Genomic DNA, 18,101 nt, shown 5'->3' on the forward strand with positions numbered 1-18,101 from the left:
CTTAGTGATATCAAATGGAGGTGCATACTGAAGATTTTGATAGGGCATGTGATCATATTTCAGCCTCCTGCCCCCAATTATCTTAGCTTGCGGGGGGGCAAGGGGGAAAGTGAGTTTGACTTAATGTGTGCAATTAAAGGAGAGCATTTGTTCATAAGGCTGGTTCAATTTTCAGTTTCACTTCAAGGAAGAGTATTTTGTGTAGCAAGACATCTTTCTGCTTACAGTACAGGAAAGGAGTAAAGGAGGAGGTTCAATTATAACTCTTTAGGTAGTCTTTGTACTACTGAAGTAATAGCAGCTTGCCTTAAATGGTCATTTCAGCTTTCATCACGAAAATCCATGTTGTAGCCCTGTATCAAACCATTTTACTAGTATCTTAAGAGTAGCTGTTTCTCAGAAATGAGGAAGTCTGATGTTTAGCCCTTGTCTTTGCGGCATGTCCAAGCTGTGGAATTTAATGTCTGGTCTTCATCTTGGGCAAGGATAGAGAAGTAATAAACGGCTCTATCATGGTCAATCTTCAATTCTTTTTCTCTTGCAGCTTTAAGAGGAGAATATCTCTTACATATAGTCTGCCAGTAAAAGTCTGGCCGATACATCTCATTCTTCTGCGTCTCTGTCCATGGAGGTTTGCTAATTGGCATTTGAATATGCTCAGTGTAGTAATGAAATGGCAAGATGTGCAAAGTCTTAGTTTGCAATTCTAGTGTTCTGCTATGAAATCCTGTCCTACTATCTCTGATTAGTGTTTAATAAGTTCTAACCTTGCTCTTTTTTAGGGTCTCTGAAAGGTAGCAGGAAAGAGTTCTGGGAGCACAACAAGGAACATGGCAACCCAAGGTACGTAATACATCACAATTTCTGTTACTAGAATCCAGCAGTTCTAATCACGAGCAGTTAAGTTGGCTCCTTACTCCACTTTTTCAAGTCACTTGGATTAAATAGTGTCTGCTCTACTACAGTAATTAATACCCTACCACTGGGACTCGAACCTGCAAACAAGTTCGTCATCGTAAGCATTTTGGGTCCCTTAAGTACAGTCAAGTACCTAATCATAGTATGTGGAAAAGGGAACCTTTAAGAAGTAGTCTAAGTCACAATAGCAGCAATTGCTCTGCCTGTTAAGGCTTAGGGATGTCTGTATTGGCTCGATGTAAAGCCTCAGTTTAAAACTGCTGTCTCACCTGCAGTGCTACCTCTGCTGGGTTGAGGTTGTTGTTTATAGCAGTTTATTTTCCTTTAAAATCTGTGTCATCTCTTGGATTAATACATGCTGGAGTAACTGAACTAAACTTAATTGTTCAACAATGATTTCTTACAGCTGACTTGATGGAGCTGGATATGGCAATGGAGCCAGACAGAAAAGCAGCAGTCAGTCACTGGCAGCAACAATCATATCTGGACTCTGGTATCCATTCCGGTGCCACAACAACCGCTCCTTCCTTGAGTGGCAAGGGAAATCCTGAAGAGGAAGATGTGGACACAACACAAGTCCTGTATGAGTGGGAGCAAGGATTCTCTCAGTCCTTTACCCAGGAGCAAGTTGCTGGTAAGGCCTTTTCTATTACGCTAATTTGCTTAGGCACGCAGTTTAACGATACAGAAACCTAAATACTGAATACTACCCATCTGGAAGATGAGCTTTTTATTTCTAGTTTAAGGTAACGACTTACCTTATTTTTCAGATATTGATGGCCAGTACGCAATGACTAGAGCTCAGAGAGTGCGTGCAGCTATGTTCCCTGAAACACTGGATGAAGGAATGCAAATCCCGTCCACGCAGTTTGATGCTGCTCATCCAACTAATGTGCAACGCCTGGCTGAGCCATCCCAGATGTTAAAACATGCTGTTGTTAATTTGATAAACTACCAAGATGATGCTGAACTTGCAACTCGTGCGATCCCAGAACTGACCAAACTGTTGAACGATGAGGACCAGGTAAGCATTTTCTTTGCCTCGGTGTAGCTTGCTTGTGGGGCTTCTTCAGTGACCTTAAAACTAAAAGCTTTCTTCAAATATTTCTGTAGGTGGTGGTGAACAAGGCTGCAGTTATGGTTCATCAGTTATCTAAAAAGGAAGCGTCTCGCCATGCTATTATGAGATCTCCTCAAATGGTATCTGCTATTGTACGTACCATGCAAAATACAAACGATGTGGAAACAGCCCGTTGTACTGCAGGTACACTACACAATCTCTCACATCACCGTGAAGGCTTGTTGGCAATCTTCAAATCAGGAGGCATCCCTGCTTTGGTTAAAATGCTTGGGTAGGTGGACTACTAAGACGGTACATGTGGTTCTTCGTTGGTCGTGGTAGGTGCAGGTACTCATGAGGTTTTTTCCTTCTGTAGGTCCCCAGTGGACTCTGTGCTGTTCTATGCCATTACAACTCTTCACAATCTCCTGTTACATCAGGAAGGAGCCAAAATGGCTGTCCGTCTAGCTGGTGGGCTGCAGAAAATGGTTGCCTTGCTCAACAAGACAAACGTCAAATTCTTGGCCATCACAACGGACTGCCTTCAGATTTTAGCATATGGCAATCAAGAAAGTAAGGTAAGGGCCTCTGCTGTTGAAGCACTTAAAATGAGCAAGCTTGCTATGAACGGCCTAAGGGTTCCTCTGTACTGATTTCCTTATTCTGAATCTTCAGCCACATTGGGCTTTTGCCAGTCAGTCCTGACGTTGCAAGTGGTGAGGGACACAGGAATTACTTTGCGGAAATGCGGTCATGCTTATAATGAGACTCCAAAGCTTACAGACCTGACCAGCAGATGGGAACAGTTTTTTAGAGATCTGTAACCTATGATGGGTGTAAGGCAGCAACAATTACTACCTGCTCATGTGCACAGGAAGTAACAGATGTTATTTTTGCTGTCTTTCAGCTGATTATTCTGGCAAGTGGTGGACCCCAGGCTCTAGTAAACATAATGAGGACCTATACTTATGAGAAACTATTGTGGACCACAAGTAGGGTGCTGAAGGTGTTGTCAGTCTGCTCCAGCAACAAACCTGCTATTGTTGAAGCTGGTAAGTATCTTGTACCCACGATAACTTAAAAAGCTATGTGGTACTGCAGGATCAGTACGTTTCACACAAGAACAGAAGCTGCCAGCACCAAAAATTGAACATGGATTGATCCTTCAGTCCGTAACTAGTTTTGGAGGCCTTTTAGTATGCAGAAGTATAAAAGGCAGTCTGTTTTAAGTAAGTCTACTGTGTTCTTAGCTGGGTGGCCTAGTGGCTGAGTGCTGTCAGAATGGTCCCCTTAGAATATGTGTACATTTAAAAGGTCCAGGATCACAAGGAGATTCTCAGAGTTTTCTTCCATGTGGGTTAGGGCCTAGTCATATTATGATAGCAATGCCAAGAAAGATCCAGGAGCTTGTGAGATATGTACTCAGACTTTGAGGAGGAGGAGGACCTGACTGTTCACAAGATGAGCATCTGAGTAACTGTGTCAAATCTGTACCATCTTCTAGGTGGGATGCAAGCTTTGGGACTCCACCTCACAGATCCCAGCCAGCGTCTTGTCCAGAACTGTCTCTGGACTCTGAGAAATCTGTCAGATGCTGCAACAAAGCAGGTAAATGGTTCTTCTAAGGGATCGGGATCAAAAGCCAACATAGTGGAATAGGAGAGAGACTAAATTTTTGTTCCCTCTTTTTTTTTTTTTTTTTTTTTTTGCAGGAGGGAATGGAAGGCCTTCTAGGAACGCTTGTTCAGCTTTTAGGATCGGATGATATTAATGTTGTGACTTGTGCTGCTGGTATCCTTTCTAACCTTACCTGCAACAATTACAAGAACAAGATGATGGTGTGCCAGGTTGGTGGCATTGAGGCTCTTGTGCGCACAGTTCTTCGGGCTGGAGACAGGGAAGACATCACAGAACCTGCCATTTGCGCGCTCCGTCACCTCACCAGCAGACACCAAGAAGCCGAGATGGCTCAAAATGCAGTACGTCTCCATTACGGACTCCCAGTGGTGGTTAAACTGTTGCACCCGCCATCACACTGGCCTTTGATCAAGGTAAATAACAGTTAACAGCCCTCAGCGCTGAAAACTGGTGCTTTTTGTAGGTAACCTTAACTGTGAAAAATACATTGTTGGGAAAGTTGCTTCAGCTGAGCAACTGAAGAGTTGTCTATTAAGAGATTGAAGCATTTTGGATCAGCTGATTAAAGAAGGGAATGGCTAGCAGCAAGCACACCCGTCATGCTTTTTTATTCTGCCCTCCCTCCCCCTTTCTTTAACTGCAGGCTACTGTTGGTTTGATCCGCAACCTTGCGCTCTGTCCTGCAAACCACGCCCCGCTGCGTGAACAAGGTGCTATTCCACGGCTAGTTCAGCTGCTGGTGAGAGCACATCAAGACACCCAGCGGCGCACTTCTATGGGTGGAACACAACAGCAGTTCGTGGTAAGTGGCCGCTGCTATCTGAAGTTACGTGTAAAGCTCCCCCTTTGCCAGTATGCCCCAGACCCGTATTGTTTGGTCTAAATAGCTGCTGTCTTAACCTTTGCTCTGATTCATGTTATTCTCTTGGTGTGCTGATAATTCTGTCTTGGCGGAGCTGAAGTTTTTCTTCAATAAACAAGGATGTCAAAACCTTGGTTCTTACTTTACTAAGAACCTCGTGAGCATTTAATTCTGAATGCTATAGATCACAGAATTACTGGTTTGGCCTAGGCTGGCAAGGGAAGTAGTTCTCTACCAGGAAACTCATCCTTGTTGGAACTATGGGTTTAAGAATCATAGATAGAATCATAGAATGTTTTGGGTTGGAAGGGACCCCCAGAGGCCATCTAGCCCAACCCCCCTGCAGGAGCAGGGACACCGCTAACCAGATCAGGTTGCTCAGAGCCCCGTCCAACCTGGCCTTGAATGTTTCCAGGGATGGGGCCTCCACCACCTCTCTGGGCAACCTGTTCCAGTGTTTCACCACCCTCATTGTAAAGAATTTCTTCCTAAGCACTACTGCAGCTTATTGGGTATTTTCAAGGGTGCTTAGAGAAGGGGGTTTCTCTGTTAACTGATAACCACTGTTTCAAACTTAGTAAACTGCCAAGCTCGTTCAGTTTGGGGAAAAAAAGACAGTGTTGTCAGACACAAAGTTTATAATGAACTGAAATAAAAGGGAGAACACTAGGAGGAGTTCTACTGAGATGCCTCAGATACTTGATTTAGTTGCATAAACTGGGCTGACTCCTAGCAGGGATGTTAAGTTTGAAGGCCAGCAGCAGGCAGTGGGAATGAGCCCTGTTGGGGGGCTGTGCAGGGGACAAGTTTGGTTGATTTGTTGACAGGGTGATCGGCTTTTTGACAGCCATTTTAGAAGAGAGCACGCAATACCTCACCTTCAAAAAAATGCCTTTTCTTTCCCTTACTAGGAGGGTGTGCGTATGGAAGAAATTGTCGAGGGCTGCACTGGAGCCCTGCATATTCTTGCACGTGATGTTCATAATCGAATCGTAATCAGGGGTCTAAATACCATTCCACTATTTGTGCAGGTAAGCAAAAGCTCAAGAAAATGCTATAGTACATACTAGAAGAACTAGCAAAACGGCCATTACGCTTCCTTGGTAGAACCGCTAAGTCAGGTTGTGCTGAAGAGGTCGTCCCAAGTAGGAGAGCTAAAGAAACCCCTGTGTTTTGGTTGCAGTTGTTGTACTCTCCCATTGAGAACATCCAGAGAGTAGCTGCCGGTGTGCTTTGTGAACTGGCTCAAGACAAGGAGGCAGCTGAAGCAATTGAAGCTGAAGGTGCTACTGCCCCGTTAACAGAACTGCTTCATTCTAGGAATGAGGGCGTTGGTAAGTGAACTTAAAAGACAGGTTTCAGGCTTGTGGTAGAGAAGTTGCTAGAGTGCTTGACCTCTACTAAAATCACTCTTCCTTTCACCAGCGACATACGCAGCTGCGGTGCTGTTCAGGATGTCTGAGGACAAACCACAAGACTATAAGAAGCGGCTTTCGGTTGAATTGACAAGCTCTCTGTTCCGGACTGAGCCAATGGCTTGGAACGAGGTGAGTTGCGTCTTTGTATTAACGGGTCCTGGGGGGGAGACCTGGCTTCCAAGTCCTCCCTCCTTCCAGCAGTGAAGTGTCGATGCCGTCAGTGATACGGGTCCAGCTTTACACGTGGCTGTACCTTCTCTGTTCTCTCTCTACGTGTTCAGGTCCAGTGAACCTGTGGCAAAAGCAGCCTTAGAGCTGCTTCTTCCCTTGCAGTTAGGAAGAAACCATCTCTGCTGCTGCTAAGTTTGTAATTTTCCTTACGTTCGTTACTGTGCAAAGCTGCACAGAACAACTTTGTACATTTCTGTGCTGCTTGTAAGAACCTAATGAACTCTGAATGCAAAAATTGAGACATGTGTGATACGAGGGAAGCATAAACATAAAACCTATCCCGTGAGGCTTCCACCAAGCAAATGGTGTAGGACTCAGTAGGATGTAACTCGTGTTCTCCTTAGAATTGAGCTCTCGGACTTGAATACATTTGCAGGCTGATTATCCCACGTTGCCTTTTCTCATGCTTAAAGGGCTACACAGTGACTTGAGACTGAAAACAAACGGTGCATGGGGTAGAGGGAAGGTTTCACCAAGCCTCTGCCTTCCCCCAGACTCGGGAGCCTAGCTCGCCTTACTTTGAAGGTATTTGCTAAATAAAGGACAGCAGCCTTTGATTTGTACTATTTCAGTGCTTGCTTTTCTGTTGTCCTAAAATCTGTATCTACCATGGTAACGTGGAAAAAAAAAGCTAAAATGGAACATCTCGGTGCGATTGGAGTTAGGCAGTTACACTGCAGGCGGGCAGTTACTTCTGTAATTGGGCAAACTGGGGGAGGTCCCTTCAGAACTCTTAAAGGCTCTGCTGCTGGCTTGGGGATCTCTGAACAGCTGCCCTGCAGGAGCTGGGCAGGTGTACCCGAGGAGGGGTGTTCTTAGACCTGCCCCATCTTTTCCGTTCCCAAACAGAACAAACAATCCCTTCTAGCGATCTGCAGATTCCTGTGCCTACATCTGGCTGTTAAATACTGGATGCAGATGCTTGGCTAAAAAGGCGTTTCACGTTCACTGAAGTTTGTGCTGCAGTGCTCGCTGCAGAGGAGTTGCTCAAAGGGGGTCTGGGGCAAGCTTCAAAACTTTCTAAATTCAGGATTACCAGTGCTGGCCCAAAGACCCGACACTAAAACTGTTGTGTAACTTTTTGTCTACATCTAGACAGCAGATCTTGGACTTGATATTGGTGCCCAGGGAGAGCCTCTTGGATACCGCCCAGATGGTACGTGTCCTCTGTTCCCCTTGACTAAGCTTAAGTTGGATGAAGTCAAGTCATAGATTTTAAAGGAGAAGTGCAAATGAGTGAAGAGCGAATTACTCTTCAGCGAGGCATTGCAAACTGGCAGGCAGACGGGGAGCTCCCAGTTCGAGTAACAAGTTTCTGCAATGCCGCTGGCAGCACTGAAACGGGAGCCGTATGAGCATGCAAAACGGGGGTCTCTTGCCGGGAGAATCGCCCGCTGAGCTGTTGTTTCCAGAAATCTTTTAAATTCTTTACAACTGGACTTGACGATTCCAATAGTGCGGTTTTTCTTTAAAACAAAAGCTGGCATTGAATGTCTTAGTCTGTAAGTGTCTATAGACTTGAACGCAGGCCTATCCCTAAGGATTCTGAGCTATTTTTGACTAGGCTTTCAGAAGCAAGTCTACAGACTTGGAGCCTGGTTTTGCTGCAGTATTGTTGAATTTTAGTACTGTTGATTGTGCAGACTAATGGCTTGGCTGGAATCTGCTCGTGCTTCTGACTGCAGTGTGCTTTGTCTGCAGAATCGTACCGGAAGGCTGTTTCAAACAATGGAATAGCCATTAAGGGCAGGCAACAGATTGTTTTGGACTTGGCTGAACTAGAAAAAAAATTAGATGGCTACAAAGATCTTCTCACACACTGATACTTGCAGCTTCCGATGCCTCTAACATCTGTTAACATTATGCTTTTTTTCCCTCTGCCACCTTTAACTTTCTTAGATCCTAGCTACCGTTCTTTCCACTCTGGCGGATACGGTCAGGATGCCTTGGGTATGGACCCTATGATGGAACATGAAATGGGTGGCCACCACCCTGGTGCTGACTACCCAGTTGATGGTCTGCCAGATCTTGGCCATGCCCAGGACCTTATGGATGGGCTGCCTCCAGGTGACAGTAATCAGTTGGCCTGGTTCGATACTGACCTGTAAATCATCCTTTAGGTAAGAAGCTCCAACCTTGAATTTCAAAACAAAACAGAAAGAGAAAAACAGACTGGACTGAGGACTTGGTTGGCAGGGAGGGATTGGCTCAGTTGGGTCCCAGTGTGCCAGAACAGGGAATAAAGGCTCTGGAAGCGCACGATCAGTACACCCCAAACTGAGGTCTGCCGGGACGCGTGGCAGTAATTAGCTGTAATGTCTTGTGCACGGGCTTCACGCAGCCGTGGTCTGTGGAAGGGGCCCTTTCCTGGGGAGCGCTGACACCTCTGTTTGTTTGTTCTCTTTGCAGCTGTATCATCTGAATGAACTTGCATTGGTTGGCCTGTAGAGTTGCTGAGAGGGCTCGAGGGGTGGGCTAGTATCTCAGAAAGTGCCTGACACACTAACCAAGCTGAGTTTCCTATGGGAACAATTGAAGTAAACTTTTTGTTCTGGTCCTTTTTGGTCGAGGAGTAATAATACAAATGGATTTTGGGAGTGATTCAAGAAACGAAGAATGCACAAGAATGAATTGCAAGATGGAATTTATCAAACCCTAGCCTTGCTTGTTAAAAATTTATTATTTTTTTTAAATCTCTGTAATGGTACTGACCTTGCTTGCTTTGGAAGTAGCCTTTCTTTCTTTTTTGCAGTAATTGTTGTTAGTTTTTTTTAAAGTCTCTCGTAGTATTAAGTTATAGTGAATATGCTACAGCAGTTTCTAATTTTTAAGGATTGAGTAAAGGTGTAGAACACTAATTCATAATCGCTCTAACTGTATTCTGAATAAAGTGTAACATTGTGTAGCCTTTTTGTATAAAAAAACTAGACAAATAGAAATGGTCCAATTAGTTTCCTTTTTAATATGCTTAAAATAAGCAGGTGGATCTATTTCATGTTTCTGATCAAAAACTTTATCTGGGATATGTCTGGGTAGGGGCCAGTAAGAACTGTTTATTTGGAACCTTGTATTGGACAGTTTACCAGTTGCCTTTTATCCCAAAGTTATTGTAGCCTGCTGTGATACGGATGCTTCATGAGAAAAATGCAGTTATAAAATGGTTCAAAATTAAAGTAAACTTTTAATTCACTCTGTGTCAAATTATTTCCGATCATAAAGTATATTTGTGCATTTACAAGTTCTCTGAAAATCGTCCTGGGATTGCACAAGAACTTCACTACTTTGGAGGAGGAAGCTGGGAAGCATTTGCCTCTCTCTCCCCCCACCGAGGCACGCCCGCCCTTCAGAGCCCTGTGTCCTGCTGACCAGGGCCTGCTGCTGCCCCCTTCCCCCGGGCCTGCTCCCCCTCTGATTTGGCTGGGGCTGGGGCTAGCCGGGTGTGAGCGAGGCAGCTGCCTGCCAGCCACGCTTAGCTTCTGGGCTTCAAAAAGTGAGGAGGACGTGTCGCTGCGGCACCCTCCGCAGGGGCAGATGAAGATCCTTTGCTTGCAAACTGTCGGCTGGTCCTTAAACTGATTTTTCAGGTGTCCTCAGTCTTCGGTTACTGCGTGAGGTAGGACCTGTGTGCAGTTGCCTTCTCTGGAGGCAGCACCGGTGTAGCTGGAGGCAGGGACGGCAGTTCTCAGGCCGCCGCCTCTGTCAGAGACTGCACGTCTGCCCCGCGCGGCTGGCTCCAGCCTCGGCCGGCAGCCCACGCTCCCGGGCAGCTCTGCCGCAGCGCAGCGGTTTGCTGGCAGAAGGTCAGAGGGGGTCCTGGCTGCAGAGGATTGTGGCTCAAGTCAGGATTCCCAAAGTGCTGGGAGCAGAGCAATGCTACAGCACAGGCTGCCCCCACCTTTGCTTGCAGAGCAAAGGCACCGCAACTGCAGAGCGGCAACCTCACCCAGAAATTCGGCTTTGTTCCTCTCGGCCATGCCCCCACTAGGAGAACGTTACTGTAAAACGTCACCAAGTAACAGCCAGCCGCTAGCTTCTCCCCATTTCTATAACTCCAGCTCTAATTCCAGCTGCTAAGCTATGAAAAAGAGACAGTGATACTGAAGCAATGTAAGAAAACAATTCCTGCAAAATGCACAAGGTGAAATGGGTTCGTTTGCCGCCTGTGTTTGCTCGCCTCTGCGTCCTCTGGAGAGCTGGGCTGCTGCAGAGCAGGCCCGTGGCAGCAGCTCCCAGTAAGGCCCCTGGGTTGGTGGGTGTTGCTTGGAAGGATGAATCTTAAATAAAAGCAGGAGAAGTGGCTGTAGTCCTGGACTTGGCTACGCTGTGCTTGCTCTGGGGATGTGGGGAGAAAAAGGAGTTTAATGGCTTTATGGACTGTGGCATCCGCTAGCCCTGGAGGACACGTCCTGGAGTACCAGCTCTTACTGGGGCTGAAGGCCGGGCGGCCGGGCTCATCATCTCACCTATTTTCAAAGAGGAGCTCCAGCCAGGAGCGCTGGCAGCAAAGGATGATGCTCCACCAAGGCAGCGTAAGCTGCCCCAAGGGGGGCGCGTTCTCACAAAAAAAACCCAAACCCAACAAACAAACCAAAAAAAAGCCCATGCTATGGGGTTTAAAAAAAAGATTTAAAAAAAATAAAAAAAATCATGTATATATGCCACTTAGACACACACAGCGCCTCTGCGTGATCGCAGGGGTTGGTTCTGCCCGCACGAGATGAAGAACATTGCCAGTCATAGGCATGAGGTGACCCCTTAAAATGACCTGCCAAGGCATCCACCTGCTCAAAAAGAAAAAAAAAAAAAAAAAAAAAAGACACATGAACATTTCTAACAGCAGCTCGGAATGGTGAACCGCTTTTATGTCTACATTGTGAAACAGCAATGCTATTATTTATTTAATTTACACTTTTCAAACTCTGGCTGTCAAGTATTTGAGCTACATCACATAATGCCAGCAAGGTAAAGTAGTAATCACTTCATCCTTAGAGGGGTTTAAAAACCAAACAAACAGAACCCCCCCCCCCAAGCCTCGCATACGCCCGTGGGCGGCTCCAGCTCAGCTTGCCGAGTTGGTTACGTCTGCACTGGGCATTTCAAGCTGCTCCTGCAGGAAGGCGCTGAGCGGTGTGCGTCACGCGCGCGGTTCGGTTGGCCGGTCAGAAACCGTTCACTTGGTCGGCTTGGTATTTTCACGTCCCACCGTTCTCAGAATTTCAAATGCCAAGGAAGCGACAGCAACATCAGCGTGAGAGCTAGGAATGAAAAACGGTAACATCTATTAGCCATCCTCAGGGAAAGCTTTTTGTCCAAAGCCCGCATTTGTCTCTATCTATGCTGGAAAATTCTTCATAGCCGTTAGCTGCACGGTATGCCCCGCTTCTCTCTTGAGCAGCAACGTGCAACTGGTGATTCTGCCCTGTAGCGAATCTCGTGCAAAAGTGAATTTCAGCTCAAATTCACAGTCACTGTCGCCTCACTCAGTCTCCTCTGTAAAAAGAAAATAAAATTTATCATGCCCCCCCCCCCCATGGATCTACACACGCGCGCGCACACACACACTTCCAGCTTGACAGAAAAATGTGTTTTCACACCTGCAGCCCCCTCACCCCAGCGGTGCTCCACGCAGGGAGGCAGTTCCACTCACGGTGTTGCCCGTGGAGGACCGGCCGCCCCACCACACGCAGCTCTGCAGGTTTGAGAGTGAATGGTGGCATCTTCCCCCTTTGCTGCCTCACCCAAGTTTTTAATTATATGCATTTTGCCAAACTTTCCCTTTTGGAAACACGTGTTTGGTTTTTTTCAGTTTTTTCCTAGCATTGGAGCAGAGGCTCTAAGACAGTACTGCTCGCCCACAAAAACAAGTCGGGGTGTTTTTGCAGCCTACCACCCCTCACCATTGGCTTAGAAAGGACACCAGCAGCCCTAGCTGCAATGATGTCCGCCATTGCTGCTAATGACAAATCCCTACCAAGACTCCGTGTTTTGAGGAACACAAAGCCAGCCAGGAAAGCCAAGTGATCAGCCCTCACTCTGTAAGCCAATGATGTCTTACTGATCAGCAGTTTAAACCAGAAAATTTAGTTATCATCTGAAACAAAGTCATCTTGGCAACTGTTTTCACTGAAAAATAAACGGCTACAATCCCACATTTTAAAGTGTAAGTTGGATTCCACGTAGCTACTAAGCAGAATGGGTTGGTTATGTGTCACTCTCCAAACTGCCTGTTGCAACTAGCCGCGGATGAATCGCAGAGGAGGAGTTTGGCAGCCCGCGGCTGCTGCCCGGCAGTAGGAGAGCACCGAAAGCAGCTTGAGGTCCAAGCAGTGCCCCTCTCTCAGCACGTGATGGCTTGGCTGGTGTCCTCCTCCCACCGCACGGGCAGAGCACAAGATTAGAAACCTGTCTGTAAAAAATGAGCAAAGCAAAACCACTCCTCAGTCACTTCACACCAGCGATAGCATGTGGGTGGAAGGGCCTGGGAGTTTGGACTACTGAGAGGATGGCTTAGATCCAGGATCTTGGTTGTAGCCTTCTCCAAAACGTTTCCAGTTCTGCACGAGACACAGAGAGGTTTCTTAATGGGGTTCAAGGCACGGGTGAGGAGACTTAAGTTTATCAGGTCACAAGGGAAAGATGCCACATGAGGGAATCTGAGAAGATGGCAGAACATCCGTAACCTCCAGAAATAAATCGGCCATTCAGCTAAAGCTGATTAAGCTTGCTAACCCCAGGCCTCTCCTGTCTGCCCGTTGCCAATTCATCCACACTTGAGTCCACTACAGCCCCAAGATCCAGGCTGAATCCTTCCCAGTTCCCTCTGGAGGCAAATGGGTAGGGACATGTGTTCCCCAAAGAAGGGGAGGAGGGGAAATGAAATCCCCAAGCTCTCGGGGGCTCCCCTGTTGCTGCTGCAGTGGGGGAGCTCAGCGCAGCAAAGGCACTTGGCTTACCCTAACGAATCAGCATGCTCATCATTGGCATCGGCTAGAATTTGGTCTACTAAGTGTCTTGTGTCAAATAAGAGCGAGTGCTGGCTATTCTGGGCTCTGCAATATGTGGTTTTCCGAGTACAGGAATGCAGAGGTAACAGACAATTAGAGGAAGCCAGGAAAGCAGACTCAAAGAGAGCAACTGAGTTGTCTTAGTGCATCCAGTGCTGAAATGCTATGAAACAGAGCGAAAACTAGTTCTAAAAGAAGAAAACCCCGTCTTTCCCCACTGTCATCTTCAGTGGTGGTGCCACTGTCTCCCCTGGGGAGAGCTGACATTTTATTTTAGTTAGATAATTTAATGTGTCATACAAAAACCCGTGAGTCATCAGCTGAGTATGCAAGAGGGACACAGACTGTTCTTGACAGGTTGGGTTTAGTCCTCGCTGTGAATCTCCTTACACTCCCCACGTCCCAACATTTCCTCTCCCCATCTGTCCACATCCCGCCTTCCTTCCAGCACAGGGTACACCCTGCCAAAATGTCGAGGAGCCAATCTTCTGAGACAACTGACCCATATAAAGCCTGCATCTGGGAGCACAAAGAGCACCGAAAAGATCATCTTAGTGTTTCAAAAACTGATCTATAAAGTACAGTTTCTCTATCCATTTTAGTTCAACCAGGAGTGAAATGCAGCCTAACAGCCCACGGCAGGAGTGTAAAATTTGTTTTGAGGAGCAGAGAACAGTCATTCATTCATTCATTCATATGTCCAAGGGCGACTAGAGGAGGGAAAGTCTACAGGAGATGAGCTGAGGTTTGGCCAACTTGTTGGGACTAGCACCTCTGTCTTCACGGGGGAGGCCACGGCATTCCCCAAAGTCTGGTGCCTTCTTGGAGAAGCCACAGGTATTCTTAAACAAAAGTGGTTCTGTTCTTCAGCTGCGCATTTGAAAGTCATCAGCTTGCAAGCGCACCAAACACAATTACTTTAAAACAGGGCACAAACATCTCCTTGTGCATCTAGCCCACTCCGCCAAGAAGCACTGACTGGTATCCGGTTGTAGAGGCCAAGTGTTCAGAATAAAATAATGCATTTTAAAAAAAAAAAAAAATGTCGCCACATGTGCACACACGTTGAGCCGGACTGTGCAGCACACTGCGGCTCGCCGCAGCTGGGGATCAAAGCGTGCCGCCACCGCCGCCACGGCAGAAACGCCAGCAAGCTCTGAATGAGAGGAGTTTGGAGGAGAGCAGTGTAGGGAGGGGGGCCAGGAACAGAAACCTGAGAAGCTTATAGTGCACAGAAGGCGATTACAGGAGAAGACCATCACAGACAAAAGAGGAGGCAAGCGCTCTCAGCCCTGGAAATTCCTGGAAGCCTGAGGGAACTCACCTGGCAGTTTGGGCCAGGCTCTCTAGAGTTTGGATAAGAGCATTGCCATCATTCTTCAGGCTCTCCGAGCGCTTCTCGTTTGAAGTTATCTGGAACAAAAAGAAAGAACCGTTATCAAAGGCTTAGCAAGAAATTCCTCTCTGCCATTTTTTTGTGGGATGGGGGAGAGGGAAACAAGTTATAGCATTTATTACAGTTGTAAATGGAATGTGACGTTAAAGAGACCCAAGAGAAAGTTCCTTTTACTGAACAGGATTGAATTTTAGGCACAGACCATCTAAAATGTCTTGGCCTAATTAACGAGATTCACTCTTGTTCCGAGTCCCTGTATGTGTGCAAATTCACACATCACAGTCTGCCAATCCTGATTTCATCCTTAGTACCAATGCAAATACAAGCCTCATTTAATCTGAATTCCAGGGAGATCTTGGGGAGGCAGTCATTTCCATTTCGCACTTTAGGGAAAAAATAACCAAGCCTGTATCAGCCTTCCGATCAGGATGCGTGGGATTTCTCAGAAAGGAGCCAGGTTAAAAATCACTGCAACGTTAGCAGTTGCATATTGAAAATTTTCTTGCCCCCATCAGTCATTGGGAATATTACCTGCACGGGACTGTCACCTACAGAGCAGGGGACTGAGCGACCAAAGCTGTATGCCCTTTTGTGTCAACTGAATCCTGATTCTAGCTGATTTTGCTGCTGGTGTGCATTATCACGCTAATCTGTAATGACTGGTTTATTGTTTCTCCAGCCTTGAGCAGTGCAACTACACAGCTCCAAGCGGCCCCACGTTTCCTGACCAGTTAAGCAGGTGAATGGGAAGGTCACGGGGAACATGATGTGAAGTCACACGGCACCGTGGCACAGACACTGAATACATGAAGAAGCTCTCGTACCTCAAAAAATGACTGAAAAAAAAAGTTTGCGTGTCAGTTCCTGCTTGCGAAAGTAAATAAATCTTGGCCGAAGAGAAAGGAAAAGAGGAGGACCAGAGCAGCTGATTATTTCAATACCGGAGGAGTTGATGCTTGAAATGACAACTTCTAATCCCAAAATCTGGCAAGGACTTTTAAGCTTTAGCATGCTGCGGCTGGCCCTCCTTACCATCGATCAAGCATCTGGGCGATACGCCCTCACGTCTCTCTCTTAAATCACAAGAGAAGCTGTATTTACAGCTGCCATCCCACCGCCATTTATCAGCAGCGATTTGCAACAACAGTGTCACTACATCTATAATCATAACATCCTGTAGTTAGGCAGAAACAGGGAAGAGGGACCTGTCTGAAGTAAACTAAAATGTATCCTGTGTGTTGAAAAAAACAGTCATGCCATTACCTAAGCACAAATCGTTGGTAAATCCTGATTACAGGTCATTAAACCTTTCTACTCTCTTGAGGTTTATGTCCGACCCTTTCAGTTTGTATTTCAGTAATCCTTTCTCTTTATTTGTCACCTTTCAGACAGGGAAGATGTTTTGTAAGCTGGGTTCTGAATGTGGGAACACCACCACACACGACGGTAGCAATACAGCTGCAATACAGGGCGAAAGGTGCTTTCACCACGAGGCGTTGCTTGCTATTCCTCAAGAGTGCTCATGCCTCTACCCGGTGCTTCCCTTAACTTCTGCAGCTCACCAGCCGCTGCCACGTCCTTTATGCTTGCCGCATTCGTGCCTCTTGCTTATCCTCCCTGCTTGAAAGAGGAAGAGGTCGCGTGGGGGAGGAAGGTCACTGAAGGCTGGATCATGCTCCATGAAACTATGAGGTCAAACAAAGGTTACAGATATCTCTAATTCTAATACATCCTAACTCTTGGGTGCTGACATTTGTACAACCCCAGAGTCTTGCAACAAATTAGCCTTTGTGTGTTAGACCTAAGACGGAGCATTCAAAATATGCTTAACCATAAAACCTGTACGAAGAAAAAGCTTTAATTCTAAAATGCTCTATGTAAAACGATAACTTAGTCCAGCTGAGTCACAGGGTCTGACTAGAAGCTTGCCCGTGTCGCAGCATGCCTTGTGTCTTTATTAAGAATACATTTCTGTGGATACAATGCATTTGAATGGAAAGGATTAAAACAGCTTTATATGCACAGAAATCGTAACGGACAGAATGGAAAGACCCATGAGATCATCTACCCCATCTCCCCGCTATACTTCACTGTTCAGAGCAGCTTTCAGCCACACGCCATGGGCTGCTCCCCTCTCTAAATAAAATGCTTCGGTAAGATCCTTCCAGCAGTGAAGGTGCTACCACAAGGAGGCAAAGGATCAGGCCTTCAACATCACGAGCAGCCTGCAGGCTGTTTAAATGAAGTCTAAAAGAAATTTAGGACATTTTTTCTTGAGAGCATCAACTAACAGCTTCACACAAGCCGCGGGTGAAGAACAGACCCGGCTGGCCGGCAGTGCCACCGGCACGCATAAGCGGAGAACCTGCACAGACAGAACGGGGCTGTACGGATTTACACGGGCAGCTGGGGTTTCCACACCCACTCTTGGTCACCGGTGTCCAGACAACTGCTTGCCATCTACCACCAGGCATCCACACCATGGGCTGGATTTAGGGTGAGCTGCCCTGTAGCCAGCCGGACCGCAGCCACCGATGGTTTTTTGTCAGTACTCCCATGCTGTTACTGCTCTGGCCGCTAGCATTTATTTGCCCTTTATATGAGGCTGTCTCGTAGATCTGATTGCTCCCTGTGCGATCAGAAGGTCTCTCGCATACGACAGATTAGATCCTGCTTCACATAAAGCTCCTGAGAAATACTGCCTGAGTCACTGTTTGCTTTCAAGACCCAAGATAAAACTTTACCCATGTTTCTTACTTAAAAATTGTTCCGGTTCCGTCTTCATTTTGTTCCATAGATAAAAATAAATCATGACAGCACATAAAACCATCAGTAACCAAACTTTCAGAAATGAATGTATTTTTCTCTCATTTCATTATCTTTTTTTTTTCTACCCAGCATCACTATATCTTTTATCCACACCAGTTCTAGTTCTTGTTCACTTAGAATTTTAACAACTAGTTTAATGATCTCTTGTAATATTGCTATTTGTCAGGGCTGTCTACAACACATATTCAGTGACACAATCAATAGCTATTCCTTTAATTAAAAATGTAATTAAATCTCAGTTTAGTTGTACAGTCACTGCAATTTAACAAGAATTTCAAAATTACTCTTCTTTATTAAGCTAATAGCCATTCAGCAGCTTTCCTCTCTTCAGTTCTATTAAACAAGGAAGAGCTGTAAGAAATACCATTATTGATATGTAAAGGTCAGTATTTCCTAAAATTTAGGATAGCTGTTCAAGTATTACAGTGCAGCTAAAGGTGAGTGCAGGAAAAGACATAATATAAAACATTCGCTGGAAGATGATCTTCACTAATAAATTTAGAAGTTTTGGATTCTTGGTCCAAGAAGTGATTTTTGCAATTCAAGTTTCGAGAAAGCATGGAAGCCTACGGGACAATTACTTTTCTTAAGGCTGGTTTCAGGATACTGAACTGCTTTCCCTGATTAGTCATAACTCATGTTTTGTAACTTATGGTTGAGTTAAATGACCGAAGCAGTAAACTACTCACTTGCCATTTTGAAGAGAAAGAAATTCTTCTGCTTTGTTGAGGTTTCAAGTAAACCG

At 46.0% G+C, this 18,101-nt stretch overlaps 1 protein-coding gene across 2 annotated transcripts; it reads left to right on the top strand.

Annotated features, from left to right (window-relative positions):
- The first annotated feature begins 767 nt into the window (after positions 1 to 767).
- CTNNB1 (catenin beta 1) lies at positions 768 to 9,251 on the top strand. 2 transcript variants are annotated; one of them, XM_009635735.2, is made up of 15 exons: positions 768 to 843; positions 1,325 to 1,552; positions 1,689 to 1,942; positions 2,032 to 2,270; positions 2,355 to 2,556; positions 2,886 to 3,030; positions 3,483 to 3,586; positions 3,691 to 4,029; positions 4,260 to 4,418; positions 5,390 to 5,509; positions 5,662 to 5,812; positions 5,904 to 6,025; positions 7,223 to 7,283; positions 8,027 to 8,247; positions 8,537 to 9,251. In XM_009635735.2, the coding sequence occupies exons 1-14, from the start codon at positions 831 to 833 to the stop codon at positions 8,233 to 8,235; spliced, it is 2,346 nt and encodes a 781-aa protein (XP_009634030.1). In that variant the 5' UTR covers positions 768 to 830; the 3' UTR covers positions 8,236 to 8,247; positions 8,537 to 9,251. The 2 variants fall into 2 exon arrangements, with proteins under 2 accessions (XP_009634030.1, XP_035747232.1); XM_035891339.1 differs by lacking the exon at positions 8,027 to 8,247.
- Positions 9,252 to 18,101: the final 8,850 nt, after the last annotated feature.

The sequence above is a fragment of the Egretta garzetta genome, unplaced genomic scaffold (assembly GCF_000687185.1).
Source record: "Egretta garzetta isolate BGI_Z169 unplaced genomic scaffold, ASM68718v1 scaffold583, whole genome shotgun sequence".
Taxonomy (NCBI): Eukaryota; Metazoa; Chordata; class Aves; order Pelecaniformes; family Ardeidae; genus Egretta; species Egretta garzetta.